The sequence below is a fragment of the Grammomys surdaster genome, unplaced genomic scaffold (genome assembly GCF_004785775.1).
Source record: "Grammomys surdaster isolate TR1022 unplaced genomic scaffold, NIH_TR_1.0 126553, whole genome shotgun sequence".
NCBI classification, from domain to species: domain Eukaryota; kingdom Metazoa; phylum Chordata; class Mammalia; order Rodentia; family Muridae; genus Grammomys; species Grammomys surdaster.
In genome coordinates this window covers 17,524-41,740 of record NW_021621345.1, presented here as the reverse complement: position 1 = coordinate 41,740, position 24,217 = coordinate 17,524, and the positions used below count along the sequence as shown (strand labels likewise).

The 24,217-nt window shown below is 37.5% G+C and overlaps 1 protein-coding gene and 1 non-coding gene across 2 annotated transcripts; both read right to left on the bottom strand.

Moving 5' to 3' along the window:
• Positions 1–4,582: 4,582 nt before the first annotated feature.
• LOC114615097 lies at positions 4,583–4,708 on the bottom strand. The gene has a single exon (XR_003710435.1). It is a non-coding gene; the product is annotated as a small nucleolar RNA SNORA17 (small nucleolar RNA).
• Positions 4,709–7,245: 2,537 nt separating this feature from the next.
• Positions 7,246–10,816, bottom strand: LOC114615096 (GPI ethanolamine phosphate transferase 1-like). The gene is given in 7 exon segments (XM_028760744.1): positions 7,246–7,325; positions 8,312–8,614; positions 8,617–8,972; positions 8,974–9,660; positions 9,662–9,995; positions 9,998–10,184; positions 10,186–10,816. Coding segments are annotated over 7 exon segments (2,562 nt in total). The 5' UTR covers positions 10,801–10,816.
• Between the last annotated feature and the right edge of the window lie 13,401 nt (positions 10,817–24,217).

Below are 24,217 nucleotides of genomic sequence, written 5' to 3'. Positions count from 1 at the left end.
ACATGTTCATTTTCTTGAATTTACCCCAGCTTCAGCACAAATAATTAAATTACGTGCTGTAGCCACTGTTTAAAATGCTGAAAAATCAAGCTTTCAATTTGTATACTCATAGCCAGTATATGGTTCATGGTTTGTAACTGCTTGAAATTGTTCTTGTTTTAGATATTGCTAATTCTCAAATTTTACAGTTACTTATACAAATACAGCTTACTTAATTTAAGAAACAGGTACTATTTCTTAGCTTTATAAGACATTTAAGAGCTCATATTCAATTGCCTGGACCCCAGGGCAATGTCAGAGCAGATTTGTGCACCAGTCAAATTATAGACATTACAGAAACAATTGGCCATACAATATTATTCTTTACATCATCAAAATAGTAATAGCTTGAGACAATAATCTGATATTTCTAGAAAGTGTGCAAGTTAAATTGCAAAAATTTGTTCTCAGTGTCCTCAAATTTTTCATAATGGTGTTAAGCCTTGAGGACTTATACTTTATCAATTTGGCAAATAGATGTTACTCATTTTTTGATTTTGGAAAATTAAAATATGTTCATGTGATTTGATACCCTTTTAGGCTTTCTAGTTGCAACTGTTTTAACAAGAAAAGCAACTAAAAATTATAATTAGTTATTGCCTACATTATTTTTCTATGCTTGGTGTTCCATATCAGACTATAGACAATGGAACTGGCTATTGCAGTTAAACATTTGAGATGTTTTGTTGACAATTTAATATTATCCTTATTACTGAGATTCTTTATCCTTAAGGACAAGGAATTGTAAAAGAGAGATTATGGAACTTTAAAATAATATCTTGATAACTCTCTTGAATGTGGGAGGAGCAGCTACTGATGCTTCTTCCCTGGTTTTACAAGGAACTCTGAAAAATTGGCTTTTAAAAACTAAAATGGGGGAATTATACCCACCAAGGACATCAAAAGCACACCTTGCTTTTGTCTTATTTGTTTTAAATTTTCTGCAAATTGATGCTAAAGGTCGGTATGCAGTGGATTGCCACTGGCATCTGGTTACTTCCAGCTCAATTGCCAGGGACATGTGGAGAGACCCCTTAGCTCATACTTGGTGTGGTCCTGACCCTGTTTTAATTTGGGGCCATGGCTCACTCTGTATTTTTTCAGAAAAGAGAACGGAGTCCGATGGCTACCTGAAAGATTGGTCCATCAAGTGGACACAGATCTTGAGTCTAATAATTATGATTCTAATGATGAAGATGGCTCAAAATCCTTATCAGCAAGCTGATTTAACCTGGCATGTAGTCTCTGCTCTTATTGGAGAGTAAGTTTTTTATCAATACTTAAAGCCACCCACTATATACCTGGTGGCCAGACTTGTGTCTGATACCTGTCCACTGGCAGTTGGATTAGATACTGGAATATTTCCGCTTTCAACCTTAATTTCTACAGTGCTTGGATAATCACGTTGCCTTAAACCTTTGAACCTTGTATTTTAAGCAGATTGATTCCCCCTCACACAGGATTGCTCTCAGCCAGCTCACCTTTCATCATGGCAGTTCCACATAGCTGTGAAGAATTGCATCTAGTGCATGCCCACGGGTCCTTTGGTCTAAATGTGGTTTTGGTCTATATGGAAAAGAGTGTGCCAATGATGGCCGGCTAGTCAAAGACAGGTAAGAGTGTTCTTGAGCTCCTATAAACATAAGATAAAGGTATACATCAATGTGCTATGCCTGTTCCTCGAAGATGGGTAATATAGGAGTAATATAGACACTGACCTAAGCCAGGCACAGTTGCTCAGCTACTCTTTACCCTAGATGGGATGAAATCTTGTGCCCGGTCCAGCTGCTGGCACTGCCATCCTTAAAACTAAAATGGGGGAATTGTGCCCTTCCCCCAGCCTTGAGCAGGCCTGAGAGACTTTGTTTACCACAGCAGACCAAACAATAGGACTCAGGTGTTAACCACCTTGGCAGACCCACAACCTGCTACAGGAGCTGAGATGAATAGACCGACTGCTGAGCTTGCCTTGACACACCTCTGGTCTGCAATTAAGGATGGATTCCCCTCACCCACACTGGGCTGAAGCAAGAAGGGGTTCAGTGGTGGAGGTGGGGCTTCCTCTTTAAATTGAAAGATGAACATTAAAGCACTGAGCCTTGATCAGAGACCTTTGTCCAGGCTACATCTCTTCCTGTCCTCCTGTCCCTTCTCCCATTCCCAGCCTCCCTTTCAGGGGAACCCAGTTGACTGTGGCAGCTGGCCAGGAACAGAAAATATTTTGTTATTATCATACTAACTTATTAATTACTCCTTTTTCCCCTTCCTAGACTTCTTAATTTCACTTCTGATACCTTCACCACTATGGGACATCCCAGCAGCCAACACAAAAACAAATTCATACCTCCAAGAAAGTTAAGAGAGAGTTTACACTGCATCCAAGTGTGAATAATGCTGGCCTGAGAACACAGATTTAGGTTATCCCTCATTCCATGTTCCTACCTAGTAACATTTTGATGAACTTTTTCCAGAAACAGAACGAAGAAATTCATGATGTTAGCCTTTTTAATGCATTGGTGGAAACATTGATAGGAGAATTGAATTGAAGTGGTGAAATTATTGATGTAGGTCTCAGGTGCTGAAAGCATTCTTACTTAGCATGGTGGTTGTTGGTAGCTTATGGTCTGTAAATAAAACCTTATACCTGTTAGTCACAAGGATATTAGTTCAGACAGAGAAGTGGATGGGGAAGAATTGTTAAATATTCTAAAGTTTGTCCAAGACAATCTGTAATTAGTCCCTGAACCTGTGAGATTCCTCTTTCTCCACCACCAGTAAAGTTCTAATATAATCTTAGCTTAGCAGAAGGCTCAGTAGAAGTCATCATTCTATTCAGGATCATATGTTCAAGTACTACTAGCTCCTACCTTCTAATTATGTGTTACATAAGTGCATAGCACATAGTTCCGGTATGATTCTCCTTAAAAATGGGGGCTGAAAGGATGAATCAGTAGTCAAGAGTATTTTCTGCTCTTACAGAGGACCTGTGTTTCATTGATAGCAACTGCATCAAGTGGCTCGCAATTTTCTTCTTGACTACACTTCTCTAACCTGCTTGCATCCACTGCACATAAACTCACTGAAGCACAAACACATTACACATTAAAAAAATCATTAAACACATAAATGTTTTTAAAAGATACTCTCCATGTTACACCATCCTATTAAAAACTGAGTACATCTATGGTATAGTTTGTGCTTTTATTAGAGCACACACATTGTTTGTTAAATCTTACATGTTCTGTGGCTGTTAGAGATTGAATTTGAATGCAGGTATGACTGGCTTTATAAAGGTTCTTTGTTTGGGGATATATTTATCCAGTAGGTGACTTAAACCTATAGAATGCTAGAAAAAACAAAACCAGATTTAGAAAAAGGTAAATGTTTTGTTTCAGTTGCCATATTCAATATATTGAATCCCCCCTTTAGTTCAGTCTACAAAATATGAATATTTTGTATTCTAATTAAATCTGATATAACAAAATCCATCCAAAAGCTACTGTGTGGTACTTCTGGTAGGGAAGGTGCTCTGTATATTGAAGAAGCTGCTTTATGACTAGGCATTTGTAACTCACCCATCACTCAAGTTCAGCTCCTAGAAAATCACTGGGTTCCAGCTCATTCTCATACTGTTTAGCCTCTCTTATTTATATTTCTGAAAGACACAAATGATTTCCTGGCTTCAGATAAAAGGTACTGAAGATTAAAAAGATTATACTTCTTCTACTGATAATTAAAGCTGGATGGTCAAGATAAAGACAAAGATGTGTGATCTGTGATATTCAAATATTTGTGTTATAAGAATGCACAAACATTTCTACATCTTAGCTTGTTAGGAGATATTGCCCAACATGCAGACAGTGAGACTGCAGACTGAATCAGTATAATTTATCTAGTTCCATCTCAAGAATGACAGTTGAAAATACCATTTATAAGATACAGCAGAGCCATGTATTGATTGAGTTGCACTGTTTTCTGTTATAATACTTAAATCTATCATCACTAGTCAAATATTTATGCTGAGGAATTGTGGGAAATAATAGCAAATAAAAGAAAAAGGCACAATATGGAAGATTCCTAACTGAGCAAAATTGTAGCTATTCAGTCCTTAAGCAAAAAAGAACATATGTCTTTATACGGTGTTGAACATTACGGTGTGTGGTTTTTTAAGTGCCTTCCAGATATTGCTGCTTCCAGTGGTGAAACATCATCCTGTGTTGTTTGAAACTGGCACCTTCATATGTATTCTGGTTCCAGGCATGGATCGTATGAAGCATGGTCTGTTTCCCAGGCCTGCCTGGGGATAGACTGGTGGTCATCTCAGTCTAGCTCCTTATCTGGGCCTCACAGTGCCAGTATGGTGGTTGTCTTGGGCTCTCTACTTGCTGTGTCTGCCAGAGTTGCCCCTTGCAAGTTGCCCCTTTCACTCCTGCCCATGGACCTCGATCCTCAGTGTGGTTGTCCTAATATCTGTCACTCTGTCCTGGGAGACTGTCTGGGCCTGCTTAGTCTGGTTGTCTTCTCAGGTTTACTGCTTTCATGGAATGCTAGGCTACTAATCATTCAGATGTTCATAGGTCAAAATGCTGACCAGAGACATAGCCTCTCTCTTCTCTGCCACCTGCTGACACATATGTGACACAGAAGCAATAATCCTCTAGGAGGCAGGAGTACACAATAATCTGAATTATGTTAAGGAAGATATTAAAATATATGACCCTCAGACTTTGGTGCTCTGTCACCAACTCTCTCAGCCCCAGCGGTCCCACATTTTAGTAACCAACAGAACTGCCAAGATCCCATACTAAGCCCAACACCATCAGGCCACCTGGCCCCTGCCTGATATTTTCACCTCAGCAGGCTCTCTAGTGGGGCAGAGTTTCTGACTCCCCTTGTTGCCACAGCATCTCCACTAAACCACCCTCCACCTTGCAGTAAGTTGTTACAACACCCATCAATTGGTAGAAACAAAATACTTATAATCATAAGAAGTCCACACAATAATTTCAAGGCCAGTTGATATACACGATGCCCACATAGATTAGACAAGTTATCCCAAAATTTTGAAAACATCAACATGATAAAGAGTCCTCCCCTGATTCACGCTGACTGATAATATTGGTCTTATGACAAATCAGTTGTACCATATATGAGGGGCCGATTGTATTCTTTAAAGACATGCAAATGCAAAACTTGGTTTTCATCTTTAAAAGGTAAAGAAATATTTTGATATATTGTCCATTAAAACTCTTTCCCAGTGAGAAAACTCATAGATGTTATAATGTTTCCATCCCATATTCTGGAGAATTGAACACTATTTATGGAAATCATTGAAGTTTCTGGTTTTAAGTATCTAATTGACATGATACACTGTTGTGACATGAAGAGATATTTTTTTATGTTTAGACAATTAAAGACTCTTCAGCAAATCCTGAGACAAATTAAGGGAGTCAGTATTGCTTGGAATTGACAACAGGGAATGAAGATTTATTCATTCCACATGAATTCAGCAATTCAAAGAACCATTTTAGATTATGTTCATTGTTCAACCCTGCATATGAAAAAGCATCCACAGTCCATCAAATTTCAACACTTTATAAAATTACCAGCAGAAGGAGACATCATATATTCAGGGTAGGGATCAAGGAACCTGCTACCCTCAGTATTCACAGCAACTTGAAACTCCTATTATTTACATAAGTGCCTCATTCAAGTTGTCTAACTGATGGTTAGAACATTATAATATGGTATATCTTGTCCTGTTTCATAATGAGCATATATACAGAGAAATATGAAAGTGCTCTCACTACCACAGTTTGTTGGACTTATGCTCCTCAATATGTCAGGTCAAACTATTAGAAATAAAGGGATATTACCTAAATACCTAAATGTTTTTCTTCATTTGGGAACTCTGCAACTTATGTAATTGTTACTGTTTAGATTTAAAATTGAGAAAATAACAATATTCTTTCCATTTTCTAAGGGGCTTAGAGTTACTTTTTATGTAGACAGCCATGTTGTAATTTGTTTCATATGGTTTCAGCCTCCAGAAGTGACATTTTAATGGTCCCATCTCCAGATATCCTGTGTATGACTCCAGGGAAAAGAGTCACCATCAAATGGCATTCTATGAGCATAGTGCCATACATATGAACTGATACCAACAAAAACCATGCCAGACTCGAAGGTTCCTCATTAAGTATGATACTGAACTCATCTCTGGAATCCCCTAATATTTCAATGGTAGCAACTCATAGACAGGTTTTACCCTCAGCATCAACAACCTGGAATTATGAGATTGTCGAACTTATTACTATCACTAGAGTTATAATTTCCCATGTCTGGTAATACATAACATAAACCAATGAGAGAAAGCAGAAGTGTGAAGCTGAGCTGCCCATCTGCCTCTGGCAGGACTTAAAGGGCTTGTGAGCATTTTTCAGATACAACTAGGTTTGAAATTTATGGGCACATTTGGCTAAGAAACTTCAGATGTTCCCTTTCAGCTGAACTAACTTTATTCCACTTCAGCTACACAGCTACATATCTAAGAATAATTTTCCTGATATAATAAGCACTATTAATTCAACTGAGCCAAAACAAAGAACAAAGGTATTTAAGTCTGAATGAAGGTACTAAGTGGTATATGTTTTTTTTCCCAAATGCAATTTGAAGAGTGTTCTAATCCATATAAAGAAATGTGCTCCAGGCACACAGAAGTCAATGCAAAAAGACATCATATATTTATTCTGAGTGAATTTTTTTATAAGTAAATTCGTTTTTGTTTTATGACTTTCTTTTTTTGTTTTTGTTTTTTTAAATAAATTTTATTAGTTTAATCAAAAAAAGAGAAAGATGCCAAGAGACATTGCAATGATACATACCCCTTTTCATTTTTTATAGGTGTCATTATAGCATAAGAGACAAATAAATAACTATAGTATTTAAAATTTATGATTTTCTAGAGTCTTCACTAGCTTGAATAACATTCTAATGTTTTATTGTAAAGAAAGTACATTTGTTTGCTAAAGGCCTGAATCAACCAATTTCCTCTAATGACACCTAAAACTTAAAAATGAAAAAAATTCTTAATCTTATAATAAACAATTTGTGTTACAAAGTTTTAGTAGCAATCACATGAAATATCTTCAACCATTCTCTCATTTATGAAAAGTAGGGAAACCCAAGGCTTCTTAAGTATTTATCTTATCCTTTTGATGACAACTGGGTAATTATCTGAACTGCTTCAAAAGCACACATCACAAGAACAAAAGGAATTAAAATCTGTTTCAAGGAACAACAAATGATGTCATTGGTAACAGGCACCTGAAACATGTTCTGCTTATAGAGCAGCCTTTAATCTCTCAAGTAACTCATGTATACCAGTTGATAGGAGACAGAGATAGAATACGAAACTGTCACACAGGAGAGTGAGAACTGATGTAAAAACTAACAACACACAAAGAATAACAGCAAACACTAACATGTATTTTAAATTAAAATCTACAAATTTTGCATTATGTGAGACATTCTACTGATTCATGACAATGTTCATGTTTCCAAGAACATATAAAAGAGAATTATTTATGCAGCCTGTTGTTCTGATTCACAGCATTCTGGGCCTGGCTTGTTATTAGATATCATGAACATGACTCAGATATTTTATTATTGCTTTTTTGAGTTTAAAAACATCATTTTATTCATGATATAAACTCATGCTCAGTGTAGTAATTTGAAAACATATTCAGAGAATAGAGAATGGGCCATAAGAAAATGCCCAATATCCTTTTACCACTTTAAAAATTACGTTTCTATTAGTGTAGTAAAAAAATCAGTACAACTGGTGTAGTAAAAAAACTCCTACTAAGAGGACATACACTTTCAACAGTTATTACTTATGTATCTGAGTAGTAAAATAAATGTATACTAACTACATAAAATGTGCCAAGAACTATAGAAGAGAAATTTGGTAGTGGGAACAGGTAAGTATAACCATTATACTGGTTTGAAAGAGAAATGTTCCCCACAGACACATGTATTACACTGGGTACTGCTGGCACTGTTTGGAAGATTATGAACCTTTAGATGACCAAGTCCTACTGGAAGAAATACATCACTGGGGGTAGGCTTTTTTACAGTCTGGATCCACTTCCTGTTTTCTCCCTCCTTCCTGTGTGCAGATGAAATGTGATCTCTCTGCATCTTGACTGCTGAGGCTGGATTTATGCTTCTGCTTCTGCATCATCCTTCCATGATAGACAGTGTCCTCCCTTCCACATCATGAGTGCTCCCATCATGAAAGGACTAAACACAGTCAGACAGCAATACACAGAGGCAAGGTCAAAGCTGTTAATAGAAGCTATATTTCCAGTTCCAAAAAATTCAGCTAATAAAAAGAAAACGAGGAAAAAGGCCCTACGGATGTCATCCAAACAGAGCTGTCGGAACTGAGCTATGTCAGTATTGCAGACGAACTGGATGCTGGTAAGCTTCTGTTTACAAGAAACGCCAGGCTGTTGAAGGGTCTCTTGTTCCACGTGTATCCAGACAAACATCAAACAGGACAACACTAAAGAAAGAGAGCTTCATACCCCGTGCTTAGGAGCAAGTAGGTCGACATCAGGGAAAGAAGTATGCTGGCCAGTCGCTGAGAGAGAGCTGTGGAGCTCAGGAGCGGCGCCACCAGGGAAGAAGCTAATGTTGCCCAGCTCACACTCTGATTCATAAGAAGCAGGCCTTCTTTCTTTAACAGACTGTGGTGGGTGCTGTACACAACATATACAGAGAGGACTGTACTCAGCATCTGTAACAGGAGTACCAACAGTTCGTCCTTTACCAAATTAGTTTTTCTTTTTACGAGAGTTGTTAGAACAGCCAGGGACAGCAGAAGAACCAGCAATCCGGCACCCATTACTAGAGAAAGGTTTGGCTTTCACAACAGGCATCAGTGGGAACACTGCAAGAAGCAAAGAGAAGAAAGCCCAACTCAGGCAGGTGATCTTTGCTCGGGTCCACAGCTGAGTGAGAAACGGCCAACTTGCAAACACAATCAGTCCAGCTGTCAACATGTAGCAGTAGAAGAAACTGAGCACCAGGACTTCAATACCCGAGGTAAAGACAAGCAAGTAGGCAACAAAATGGCTCAGAGGAAAAGTCAATAGTGATCCAACCAGGTCTTCAATAACTTCATGTTCTCTTAGTACTGCATACCATATGGGCACTGGCAGCAAGCAATACACGTAGTAAGTCCAGGAACAGGCTTGCATCACCAGGAAGCGTGCTGCTAAGACACCAGCAGCTATGAAGCTCCAAGGCAGGAGATGGTGAGGCTTCTTACCTTCCTTCCTAGTGCGTCTTGGGATATAAGAATGAGACTTGATGATTAACAAAGAAGCATAAGACATCCAACCCACAAAACCAACTGCAACATTGACGCCCAGAAACAGTCTGTCATAAGTGTGATAATAGGACAGTCCTCTCAGGGCAAGGTCAATCAGCTCCTCACAGAGGGACACAACTTCATCAAATTTTTCTTGTTTTATGTAAGATCTTGCTTTTCTTAAAATGTCCAGCTGTTGAGAATCTGAGAGCAACTTAAATGGTGTAAACAAAAACGGTAGTTTCTTTTTTCTGAGTCATTTTCACCTTGAACTGTTCAAGAATCTGTACTGCATTGGTAAGCATGCTCTCTGCTTTGAAGAGACCAGTGTTGTTAAGATAACCCACAGGAAGTATTCCCACCGAATTAAGGGGAAAGGGGACTCCAATAAGGGATGCCATCAGTGGTGAGATGTCAGCCTGATTGATGTCTTGCCTCTCCCAGTTTTCCAATCTCCATTCTTTTAAAAACTCATCATCATATTGCTGAGCTGACACATTTTGAGGGAATTTGATTCCAGCTCTCCAAATAACGAAAGGAGTTAAAGTCTCTGAAGGATGACCGGCCCCGTGGGAACCCAGTCTGTCATTCCATGGTCAGATGTAAAGACAAATGCAGTTTTCCCATCATCATCATAAAAATGCTTGAATATTGACACAATTTCTTTCACTCCATCATCAACATTTTTAATATTGTCCTTATATTCCCTTGATGATGGTCGGTGAGCATGTCCATTTGTATCTATTCCTAATAAATGTAAGAAAAAAAACTACTTTTTCTTCATTTAATTTTGAGAACAAAGATTGGTTGGTTTTTGCAGCATCAAAGAAGTCCTTAACTTTATCAAAAACCCAAGTATCCAGTTTTGTGTCATCGTGGGCACCAAAATCTTCTCTTTGAGCATCGTAACTATATGTATAAACATTGTCACCACTAGCACCTTTGGCAAACATAGGCAAGATATCTGGACTTCCCCAGCTCCATGTGTACTTGCTTTCATTAAAAAGAGAGTCAAATTCTACCGGATTTTCTTTCCATCCTTTGGCAATCGCACTGACATCCTCGTAAAAGCCAGCTATCAAGGCTACATGGCCAGGCCGAGATTCTGTTGGCACACGTGTGTGAGATACTCCCCAGCTGCCTTCATGCATTATAACATTCCTAATGAAAGGTGCTCTGGAGTTTCCATCTTCATCTAACTCATAAAGAGCATCTGCTCTCAGGCCGTCAGCAACAAATAACACTAATCTCTTTGCTGGAGGAGGCAAAAGTGTAAACTGAGGAGTCATTCCATGGACCAAAGGAGATGTAAAATAAATGTCAAAGATGGAGGCGAAGAACACAAAATGGACAAGCAATCCCAACGCAAAGAACAGCAGCATATCCACAATGGGCTCCATTATTCTCCCTGGTCTGAAGAATTAAATATCATAAGGATGGAGAATGCCCTTCAAAGTCAGCAGTTTTCAACTTGTGGGTCGTGACTCCTTTGGTGGGTCAGACAACCTTTTCACAGGGGTCACTGGGACCGGTCTCGAGAACAGGGCCTCCTTAGAATGAAGGCAGGACCCAGGGCCGTGCAAGATCTCGGGAGGGTTCCCTTCAACCCTCTCATACCACAATGAAACCAAACCCCTCAGCCACCTCCACCTCTGCTCCTCAAGGGAACGCCCCCAACATGCCCCAGGCCTCCACAGTTCTCGTGATAACTTGTTTCATGACTTTCTTTAACTCCTCAATACAGCTCAGGAAAAAAATATCAAAATATTTTGTACCTTGAATATAGTGACTCATTTATGGAAAAAAGTTAGAACATGAAACTCTCAAAGTCATGTGGGACCTGAAGTATCCATTAGGGTAAGTTAAAGTTGACTTTACAAACACTTGGTTATGAATGACTGGCATGTAGATTCCTTTTGAAAGCATGGAAGTTTAAGAATTAATGAAGCTGTATTTGTCCCCAGTGTTCCTGACCATGCTCAGCCTCTCCCATTATGAACATCTTTCCCCATAGTGGTGTATTTGGAGAGATATGTGACCTTATCTCAGTCTGGATGACTACTGTTGTCACTCAGAGAACATGATTTCCTCAGAGCATTGCTGTGCTTTCATATAATTAATGGCTTTTTCTCTGTAAGGGTAAATATTGGGATGTATCCTCCATTGTGGAGCACACTGAGCTGTTCTGCCGTGCAATACTGTGAAGTCCATGCAGAGCTCTTTCCCTCTAATAACAGCAAAACACTAACGAATTTTCTACCTTATAGTTTTCTGTTTTTCTGAATGTTCTATAGTTTGAATAATAAGGAAATGAAATATTCAGACTAGCTTCTGTATAGAATATGCAATGATGTTTCCTTCATGTATTTCCACATATCAATATCTCATTTCTTTTTCGTGCTCAATCCTATTCCATGGCTAGGTATGCCAAAGGTTGTTTATCCATTCACCTATAGAAAGGGATCATGTTTATTTCCAGGCTTTAAAAGATTAAAAAAAAAAGCTGCAATAGATATGCCATGCTGGTTTTGTATGGAAATAAGGTTTTAAATCCTTTACGTGATACAGAGCTTGCAACATGACAGAGTAATAACATGCTTTGTAGCAATATCACCAGATTGCCCTTCAAGGCGGTGTCTCCATTTGCATTTCCATCAACAGTGAATAGAAATTCATCCTTTGGTGACTGCACATGGGATAGATACCCAGGTGGAATGGTCTCCAGATGGCCACTCCTTCATTTTCTGTCCTATACTTTGTCTCCATATTTGCTCCCTTGAGTATTTTGTTACTCTTTCTAAGAAGGACCGAAGCACCCACACTGGGTTTTCCTTCTTCATGAGCTTCATGTAGTCTGTGAGCTGAATCTTGGCTATTTTAAGCTTTTGAGCTAATATCCATTTATCAGTGAGTGAATACCATGTGTGTTTTTTTGTGATTGGGTTACCTCACTCAGGATGATATTTTCTAGTTCCATCCATTTACCTAAGAATTTCTTAAATTCATTGTTTTTAATAGTTGAGTAATACCCCATTGTGAAAATGTACTACATTTTTTTTTTATCCATTCCTCTGTTGAAGGATATCTGGGTTCTTTCCAGCTTCTGGCTATTATAAATAAGGCTGCTATGAACATAGTGGAGCATAGGTCCTTGTTATATGTTAGGGCATCTTCTGGGTATATGCCTAGGAGTGGTATAGCTGGGTCCTCAGGTAATGCTATGTCCAACTTTCTGTGGAACTTCCAGACTGTTTTCCAGAGTGGTTTCACCATCTTGCAATCCCACCAACAGTGGAGGAACGTTCCTCTTTCTCCACACCCTTTCCAGCACCTACTAGATGCTGATGTGGATGTCAGGAAGTGCATGCTGACAGGAGCCTGATATAGCTCTCTCCTTAGAGGTCTGCCAGAGTCTGACATATTCAGAGGCAGATGCTCACTGCTAACCATTGAACTGATCAAGGGGTTCCCAAAGGAGTAGTTAAAGAGAAGACTGAAGGAGCTGAAAGGGTTTGAGGCCCCTGAGGAGAGCAACAATACCAACCAACCAGAGTTTCCAGAGTGTAAACCACCAGCCTGGGAGCACATACGGAGGGACCCATGGCTCCAGCTGTATAGGTAGGGGAAGATGGCCTTGTCTGGCATAGGTGGGAGAGGAGATCCTTGGTTCCATGAAGACTGGATGCTGAGTGTGGGGGAATTCGAGGGTGGGGAGGTAGATGAGGGCACATCTTCATAGAAGCAGGAGGAGGGGTGATGGGATAGGGGATTCCTGGGTGGGAGGGGAATAGGGTAAAGGGATAACATCTGAAATGTAAATAAAATATTCAATAAAAAATAGCAAACAAAAAAAAGAAAAAAAAAGTTAACCCAGAATTGGCCTTGTCTAAAGGAAATATATGGACAAAGACTGGAGCAGAGACTGAAAGAAAAGCCATCTAGAGACTGCCTCACCTGCAGATCTATCCCATATGCAGCCACCAAACCCAGACACTATTGCTGATGCCAAGAAGTTCTTGCTGACAGGAGCCTGACCAATACTGAGCACATGGGGACCTCAATGGAGGAGTTAGAGGAATGACTAAAGGAGCAGAAGGACTTTGCAACCCCATAGGAAAAACAAGAATATCATTCAACCAGACCCCCCAGGAGCTACCAGGTACTAAACCATCAACCAAGGGGTACACATGGAGGGACCCATGGCTTCAGCTGCATATGTAGCAGAAGATGGCTTGTCTGGCATCAATGGGAGGAGAGACCCTTGTTTCCGTGAAGGCTTGGTGCCCCAGCATAGGTGAGGTAGTAGTGGGTGGGAGGGTGAGGTAGCACCCTTAAAGAATCAGGAGGAGAGTGATAGGATAGTGGGTTTGTGGAGGGGAACCGGGAAGGGAGAGAGCATTTGAAATGTGAATAAATAAGATAACCAATAAAAATATCATTTCAAAAAAAGAAAAAAAGAAATTCATGTTGCCCACACACATTTTATTGCTTTGTTTGCCAGTGTTCTGTACTTGTAGCATTCTTACAGATATGTAGCAGTTTATTAATCACTTCACTTACATGCCCAGTATCAAAAATATAGTGTATATTTTTAAGACTGAACTACTCTATGTATATTCTTTTGATGATGTGCATGCTGAGGCCATCTGTATATTTTCAAAAGTGATACAGTTATAGTATAAGTTTTAGAAACAGATGCATTGTGCAAAAATAAGTAAAAAGATTGTCTTCATTGTTGAAGTGTTCCTTGATTTTTAAACTCAGTAGTTCTTTAGTAAAAATTTTGAAAATATCCTGGTCTCTTCAGTGTTTTCTATAGACCAGTATTTGCTACACCATTAAAATCTGTCCTATACTCCTTTGATGGATTAACAAATTAGTGGTGTACTAACTTATCTCAAAACCTGGGAATAAATAGATTTTTTCCATGTTCTAGAGTGGTCTAGTTTCATGTTTACATTCAGTTCTTTGATAATTTTCAGGTAGTATATCTAAGGGCTGATTTACTTGTGCCTAGATATGTCTTTTATATAGATATGCACTTTTTCTGACATTTGTTGAAGGGACTGCAATATGTTCAAAATCTTTTGGTACAGCTAAGTGAGGCTCTACTGAGCTGTAATTTGGGTCTCCAAATATTTGTCAGTATATAATTATGAAAATAATTTCTACCACAGGCAATCTGACTGAGCCAGTTGCTACATGTAACCAACACCTTTCTAGGGGCAACTACACTTGACATCTTGTTATTTATTTATTAACAGTGGCAACATTTAGTCAAAAATCTGGAAGCTACTAGCAACAAAATGAAGTTCATATTAAGTAGTCAATGACCTAGAGCAAAAATTACAATTAATAGTGAATTATACAAATAAAGCTGATAATTAAATATAAGCAGTGTACCTACATTGATACCTTAGAGCGTAGTTTTTCCCTTATACCAATAAACAAAATAATACTAAAATAATAATGCAATAATCAAGTATTTCTTGAGCATAAGGAAATATATGTCTCAATTAATGGGAGAAGGTTATGCTTACAAAACATTGTCATGCCTGTATAAAGCCATTTACAGTCAATGAACTCATTTTTATTTCTCATATGGAAGCTGTCAAATACACGTCCATGTATCTGCTCAAGGTAAAGATGTATGTTCATCTATAATCTGATAAAAGCACTCCTAGTATCTTTATTCATAACTACTCAAGGTAAAAAAAAGTCCATATTTCAGAATAAATGTTATCATTACCAGCATATCCAGTAACAAAGACATGTTATTCATTTATTCAAAGTACATTAGTGAACCTTTAAAGAAACTGTTACAGTGCGAAAATTATGTTAATTCACTGAAGGATATGTACTGTATAATTTTATTCAAATAAATTTGAGAAGTGAAAAGCACATAAGTAAAAATACATAAGTCTGAACCAACAGAAGTTCTGAGTTTATTTGCTATGTAAGAGTATATGTTTATGTATGGGACATGTGGTAATAATTAGATATGTGTATTTTTGGATGTATAGTAAGTTTGGTAATGGTTTTAGTATACACTTTTTTGAATCACAATAATCCTTTAAGAATATTCCCTTGATTATAATTAAAAGTATATTTTCTAATAAAGTGTCAGAGTTCAGTCAGTAAGTTGAAGAGTGTTGAATGATTTGCTTCCAGCTTGTATTCCTTTTTGTTTGTTTTTGTAGCATTTTTTTATCCTTTTTATTGCATATTTCATTTATTTACATTTCATATATTATTCCCTTTCCAAGTTTCCCCTCTAGAAACCCACTATCCCATCCTCCCTCCCCCTGCTTCTATAAGGGTGCTACTCCAACAACCCACCCTCTCCTTCCTACTCACCCTGGGACATTGAACATTCAAAGGACCAAAGGCTTCTCCTCTCATTGATGCCAGATAATGCCATCCTTTGTTACATATGCAGCTGGAGCTGTGAGTCCCTCCATGTGTACTCTTTGGATGATAATTTAATCCCTGGGAGTTCTGGGGGATCTGATTCGTTGATATTATTGTTTTACCTATGAGTTGCAAACCTGTTCAGCTCCTTCAGTCCTTTCTGAACTCCTCCACTGTGTATTCTTACAATGCCCTAGAGACTATGAACACAAAGTTCTGGGAGCTCAATTCATTCCTGACAATAACTAGCTGTGTGTATCAATTACAATCTGCTCCATCCCTGCAATTTAGTCATTTGTATATAAATAAAATTTAAGTAAGCTTCAAACTACACAGCAAGCAACTACACTTATAAATATGTTGATCCATATTTATAAGTGATTTGAACTGCATTGGCAGTCCTTTACCATCCTGCTAGTCTCCCTTCAGTAAACACATTTTCTTTTATTACTTTCACTTTTTGAAATACTTTTCACATTTAAGAAGCTGTCTCTTCTATGTACATTGTTATACAGACCAGAGCATTTGCATATTGCTCCCTAGGGAGGTCCTTGCCCTGCTGGCTTGTTATAAAATCTCAACTGTCATCTTGCCTTCACTGATCACTCTCCTAATTTCATTTCCTCAAAATGATGAGTACTGCCCAGTTCCTATTTTTGCCAATGCTCTGGATTTAGGGTAAGGAAAATGGAAGGTGAAGTAGGAGAATGGGGAAAAAAGGTGATCTCTGGGTGCCTGTATTTGCTGTTCATTTGTGATGGGACAGGTCAAATTTTCCAGGATGTGAGGTTTTGTTACATCCTAATGAGAAATTCCAAATGGAACAGTATCTGTACTAAGATCAATATTCTAACATAGATTGGGAGGAGTGGTATAGACTCTGATGTTTAGAACCTTCAAATCACTTGTTTTGTGAAAAAAAAATATTTGAGATATAATATTTTGAAATCTGAAAACCTGCCAGGATCTCACCTGAAAGGAATAACATAAAAGATTTCACAAAGATTTTTCAGGAAGTTTATACATGACTTTACGCTATTGTATTATAATTTCAGAAACCAGCGGTGATGTTGTGATGACTCAGACTCCACTATCTTTGTCGGTTACCATTGGACAGCCAGCCTCCATCTCTTGCAAGTCCAGTCAAAGCCTCTTATATTCTGATGGAACGACATATTTGAATTGGTTATTACAGAGGCCAGGCCAGTCTCCACAGAGCCTAATCTATGAGGTGTCCAAGCTCTACTCTGGAGTCCCTGACAGGTTCAGTGGCAGTGGATCAGAGATAGATTTTACACTTATAATAAGCAGAGTGGAGCCTGAGGATTTGGGAGTTTATTACTGTTGGCAAGGTACACATTATCCTACCACAGTGATACAGACCCTAACAAAAACTTCTTTGCCTGAGGCAGACCAGCTAGCAATGTGCTACTTGACTTTTGAGAAGCAGAGTACTCTGTGTATGTGTGTGAGAGAGCGAGGGCTGGAGAACATGAGTAAATGTTTGCAGCTGAGTGGAGCCCTGGCAAGACTCAGCTGGCTGGATGAATGGTTTGACTAGATCTCAAGTGCCACTAATTTCCAGTCCATCTTGTAATAGCCATTGTGTTGCCTCTGCATCAGGAGAATTTAATCTCATTAATCTGAATTATAATCAGTGTCATATGCTTACTGCTTAAACTTATGTCTCAGTTTTGAGGGCTTAGTTTTTCTGTTTTGTTTGTTTGTTTGTTTATAATCAGACTCATTTTAATTTCTTAAATAAGTTATTTTACAGAAATAAAAGACACCCTATTAATATATATTTGACATTAGTAAAGCACATGTATTTAATATAAACAATGTGATGAGACTGACATTCTCACTAAGTCACTGCTATGACAGTCTCTCAGCTACAGTGGTTTCATTCCATCGCATCAACTGACTCATTCTTCTGCTCTGTCTACATTCATTTTACATAGGCAGACAAAATCTCACATTTTATTTGGAAATAACATCCATTTTAAGATTGTGGAAATGCACTTATATGTTTATTGTACCCTGAAGTGTTTTGGTGTTAGACAGTTTGGGTGACTGAATTCTGTACAACAAAGATTATGAAATGTAGAAAGATTTACCAAAAAGGGGCAAGGACTAGAGATGTTGCTCATCAGTTAAGGGTATTTGTTCTTCTTGTCACGGAACCTGGCTTAGGATATCAGGACCTCCATGGCAACATAATAGTGTGTGAGTCCTGTTCCAGGAGATCAAATGTCCTATTATGACCTCCAGTGGCACCATGTTGCTCAGACATATATACAAACAAAACATAAATGTAAATAAAATTTTAAATGTACTTTTCTTTTCTCATATATTACAGCCCAACTACAGTTTCCTCTATCTCCTATGCTCCCACTCCCTCCACTACCCCAAACTGGCCTCTCCCTTTGATCCACTCCTGCTCAATTTCCCTTCAGAAAATAGAAGGCCTCTCAGAAAGAACAGTTGTTATAAAATTAGGCATATATCCTCATATCAAGGCTAGACAAGGCAACCCAATAAGAGTAAAAGGGACACAAGAGCATACAAATAATTCTGAGACAACCCCACACCCATTGTTAGGAATCTCAGAAGAGCACCAAGCTCACAACTCTAACATGTATGCACAGACCCTAGCTAAGATTCATACAGATTTCAGTCTCTGTCTTTTCTGTAGCTTCAGTCTCTGTGAGTTTGTATGATCCCTGCCTTATTGATTCTGTGGGCTAAGTTCTTACAGTGTTTTGAACTCCTTTGATTCTACAATCCTTACCTAATTTTGTGGACCTCCTTGAGCTCTGCCTAAATTTTGCATGTTGAGGTCTGCATTTTCTGCCATGAGTTGCTGATTGAAGCCTCCCTGATGACAATTAGACTAGTTTCTAATCTTTGAGCATAGCAGAATATTATTAGGAATCATTTCATTGACTTTTCCTTCTGTTTTATTTTTTTTTTTTTTGTTACTCCTGTCATTCAGCCTCTGATGACTGGCCATCCGCACAATGTAAGACATGGGCTCCCTCTAATAGTTTGAGCTTCAGGTCAGACCAGTCTTTGGCTATTAAACCAAAGTCTGTGTTATCCCAGGATATCTTACAGGCAGGAAAAATAGTAGGTGGAAGGTTTCAAGGCTTGATCAATATCTTAATCCTACCACTGAAAGCCTGGGCTGGTTACACAAGATGGTCAATTAAGGCTCCAAATTCCCCATTACTAGAAGTCTTCTACACATAATATATATTTTTTAAAAAGTCAAAATGGCAATGTGAATTAGTTCTGGGGAAGCTTATAAACAACGTGCCATTATAAACTTCATATTTACAATTTTGTTTTAAAATGACTCTAACATTATTCTCTCCACTATTATTTGGACTTGCTTTACTTACTAATAAAACCTCATTCATATTTCTAGTTAATGTCTAATAAAATAATTTCTCACTATTATACTTTCATCTCTCTATTGTACACAGTTGGTCAGTAGCTACACACCAGAATGTCTTCTCTAGCACCTTTCACTTCCTATGTCCAGGTAATGACACCTCAGTCTAAGGGTGGCCCATTTTACTAAGAACTGGCACAGAGTCTCCTCTCCATTCATCTGCAGTTTTTGTGTGCTAAAGCTACACAGAGGTGTGCATGATTTTCTTTGTAAATTCTTAATATATATAATTTGCCTTATGAAAGCTTAGTCCAACATATATGGCCTAAGAATTCCACAGCTACTTCTTTATTAACATGAGACTTGGGTCCATTTTGCACTTCTGCTAATTTAACAAGTTTTCTACATAGACTTCCTTGAGGTTAGCTCTGGTGTAGACTTTTACTAGTATCAAAACATGACATATACCTAGATGGCAACTGTAGCTCCTATTATGACTATGAATTTTTTCACCATTTCCTTGATACTTTGGATCTATGTTAGTCTTTTGTGATATGAGATGATGATGTGAAAGTGATTATATAGTTATTACACTCACTTATAATTTATGACACATCTGTCCTTAGAAATGAGATGTGAATTGCATCTGCTAAGACCCAATACTAAAGCTAAAACTTTCATCTTGAGATTTCTTTGTTGTTGTAGTTTCATTGTATGCATGTGTGGAGGGTAGTGCTCCAAGTGCAGAGGACAGGTATTGATGCATAGGGGGATAAGTAGAATTGCTATGTATGATATGAAATTCACAAAAAAGTCAATAAAAAGTTAAAAATTGTTAACATTGTCAAGTCTAGTCAAACTATAAATTTTGACAAGTCTGTCAATCCTAGGTTTGAAATCAGAACATGTACTTAAGAAAGGTTCCATATTTCTAGCAAGGCCTAATGAATAAAATCTTATGGTGTGTATGTTCTGTATCTTTATTATCCTCTCATATTTATGGATACCTGTTGTTTTTCATTCCTTAAGTATTATGAATAGGCCACCAATAAACATAGATATGGAAGTGCCTTAGTGGTCAGATGTAAATTTCTTTTAGTATTTGTCAGGATTACTAAAAAATTAGTTATATGGTAGCCCTACTTTTTAATATTTTGAGAAATATCCACATTGATTTCCATAATTGTACTGGTTGCTTGCCTACCTGCAATGAATAAGGGATTTTCTGTTTCTAACTCTCTACCAACATTTATGGTTAGAGTTCTCAATGGTAGGCATTTTAATTTCTGTTTCCCTGACAACAATGTGTGATTTTTGAAGATGGCTCTAAGAGGAAATTTCCTAGCTCTACATTTATTTGTTAAAAAAAAAATCGTAGGAGAGATCTCATAGTAGTAGCTTAATAGCATACCTGAGAACTCAAGAACCAAAAGAGGAAATCTCACTCCAAAGAGGTAGATGGCAAGAAATAATCGAACTCAGAGCTGAAATCAATAAAATACAAACAAAACAATAAGCAAAATCAACACAGAAAATTAATAGAAAACAGAGTTCATTTTGTGGGAAAATGAATAGTATTGAAACACCATAGCCAAGTTAAGTAAAACACAAAGAGAGATATTGTTTGGTAGGTTATCATCCTACCAAAAGCAATCTACAGATTCAATGCAAACCCCAACAAAGTATCAAGGTTTTTCACAGTCCTTGAAAGGACCATGCACTGTTCCACATGGAAAGACAAAAAAATCTCAGTATAGCTAAATGATCCTGATCACTAAAAGAACAGCAGAAGGTATACCCATCCCTGACTTCAAGTTGTACTATTGAGCTATAGTAATAAATACAGCATAGTATTAGCACAAAAGAGACACATTGATCAATGGAATGAAATTGAAGGATCAGACATATTTATGCAAGGTGGATACCTGAGTTTTTAAAAATAAAATGCCTAAAATACTCAGTGTGAAAATGAGACAATATCTTAAACAAATGGTTCTGGTCAAACTGGATGTGTGGATGTAGGAGGTTGCAAATAGACATGCTGTACTAAACCTCAGTCCAAGTGAATTGAAGACCCCAAGTAAAAACGAGATATACTGATCCTTACACAAGATTAAATGAGCAATAACTTTGAATGCATTGGCACAAATAAGGCTTTCTGAACAGAGCACTATTAATATAGGCACTTAGGTCAACAATTAATACATGGTACCTCATGAAATTGAGAAGCTCCTGCATGATAAATGACACAGCAATCAGACAAACTGATATTTTTGAGCATGGGAAAAGGTTTTTACCAACTGCCCATCTGAAAGAGGGCAAATATTCTAAATGTATAAAGAACTTAAGAAACTATATATCAAGAAAATAAAAAAAAACAATTTTAAAATGAGATATAGACCTAAAGAAAGAATTCTTTAGAAAGAAATATTGAATGACTAAGAAACTTTTAATAATTGATCAGTGTCTTTAGTGAGTATGGAAATGCAAATCAAATCACTTTATTTATCTTACATTCAAGTGAATGTCTAAGATCAACATCTACAAACAAAAAACAGCTCATGCTGGCAAGGATATGTAGCAAGGGAAACACTCCTCTATTGTAGGTGGGAATGTACACTTGTACAAGTATTGTAGAAATCAGTGTGCCAGTTTTTCAGGAAATTGGGAATTGATCTATCACATGATTCACTATACTTTTATGGGTGTACACCTAATGATTGTTTCATTCAACTACAAAGATACTCAATAATATCTATTATGGCTCTTTTCACAATTGCAAAAGTTAGAAACAACCTAGATTTCTATCAATAGAAGAATGGATAAGAGAATGTGATACCTTTGTACAATGGAGTGTTATTCAGCCATTAGAAAACATGAAATTATGAGGCAAATGCATGGAATTAGAAAATGTCATTCTGAGTGTGGTAACTCAGATGAACAAAGAAAAATATGGCATGTATTCACTTTTATGTGGATATTAGTTGTTAAGTCAATGGTATACAAGCTGCAGACCATTGTTCCAGAGACATTGGGTATAGAGTAAGGCACTGGATGGGGACAGACAGTTCTCCCTAGAAGAGATAATCCAAATAAATAGATTACTAAGTGTAGGGTTATATTTTTAAAATTCTACTTTAATAAGTGTATTTAAATGTATTAACCTGCCTTCTAGCCTACAGCCCAGTAGATTTTGTGGAAAAAATGTTAATAGGGTAAATGAGGATGTGGACATATTTAGAATAGTTTACTGGGGTGAGTCCAATCTGTATTGTCAGGATATCAGCAGTTCATTTCAAACAAATCAGAAGCAGTAGCTCAATCCACTTCCAAATACCATTCACAAATCAACAACAGCAGTTTGATCCAAAAGAAACTCCAAGGCTCTGACAATTGGTATGAGCCAGCAGAAGCAGCAAGGAGCCCAGAACCATCACCAGAAGTTCTTTGGTTTGTTTCTCTCTAGAAACTCACCACCAACAATGATCAGTGAAGAAGGCAAATCAAACCAATAAAGACCAGCATTAACAAAACCCAATGAAGACCAGCAAAGAGTGACAAGGTGAGCCACACAGTATCATTCACTGTCTGTTGGATTATCCTTATGTCTTTTCCAAATATAATGTGTCCTTTCAAGTGTCTGATCTAGCAAGACATCACAAGATATTTTCCAGGCCGCTTACAGAAAAACATCACATGTCAGTTCTCAGCAATACAACTTCCCACACATCTGCTCTATTAAAACATCCTCTTATAATACAGTTTCCAGAAAAACATCACATGACAGAGCTGAGTCTCCAAATAAACAATGAATTTCCACTTTGAATGGATACAGCGGAGGAACTGGATAGGAAGATTGAAGTGCAAGGAGGAATGGTAGATGGGAAGAATGACTGGTATAAGGAGAGAGACACAAAGAATTAAGACTATTTGAGAGGTAATCTGGAAACCTAACACTGTAGAAGCTTTCTTATATATTTAAATATGAAAACAGTCTGAATTCACCTAAATTTGTTCATCACGAATGATTTACTGGTCTGATCTTTGTTTTATTTTGAGGGATAACAGAATATTTTTAAATGATTTTAGCTTGACTCTTTCTCAACTGCCCACCACTGTCAGACCATTTTTTTAAAAAGTATCTCCATATTTTAATGATCTTGCACCTGTATTCTACCACTAAGCATCCAAAGACCTCTTCAGTTTGGAAGTTCTTTCAATCTTCATACCTCTACTGTCAATAGAGTGACAGCTTGCTTCCACAGTGATGCTGACTATAAAAAAGCAGAAGTGTGAGACTGAGATACTTCAGTGGCTTCTGTGGTGCCTCACCCTTCTACAAATTGTTTCACAAATATAGGCTTGAAATTTCCAGCTAAAGATGGGATGAAGAAACAAGAAAGGTTTCCTTGTCTCTGCTCTTCACTCCATTTCAACTCTAGAATACATATACTACAATGAATATCCTGATGTAATTGGACAATCTTCCAAAGTACACAACATTGAGAAACCCTCAGTTTGGATGGGCAGTGAAAATGATTGATACCATGTTCTTATAAATGCAGACAACGCATAATCTTAAATCATAACATATAGTATACTCCTGCTGCCACATAGATGACAGCTAAGACTCTTGTTCATGTCTCAGTTGCAACCTTCCCTATGTACATTTTATAGTTAAGTGAAGAACTCTTAAATATAAAGTACTTTTCATGTTTGTGGATTAATATAAAATGTCTACTCCAACTTGGTAAAAATCTCAAAATTCTTTGGCAAAAATTTCCAAAGAGTGGTTGCGGTTACTACTTAATACAATAATATGAAGGCAGAGTTGGAAGCAATCAAAGTATGTTTGACAACTGAAATTTCCATAGATTTTCATAACTTATATTTCAATTATCTTGAGTTCCAAGGGTTAACAAATTCAAGTTTTTTAGAACAAACTGGAATCATAGTGAATATTATAGCATTTAGATTCACTTTTGACATCA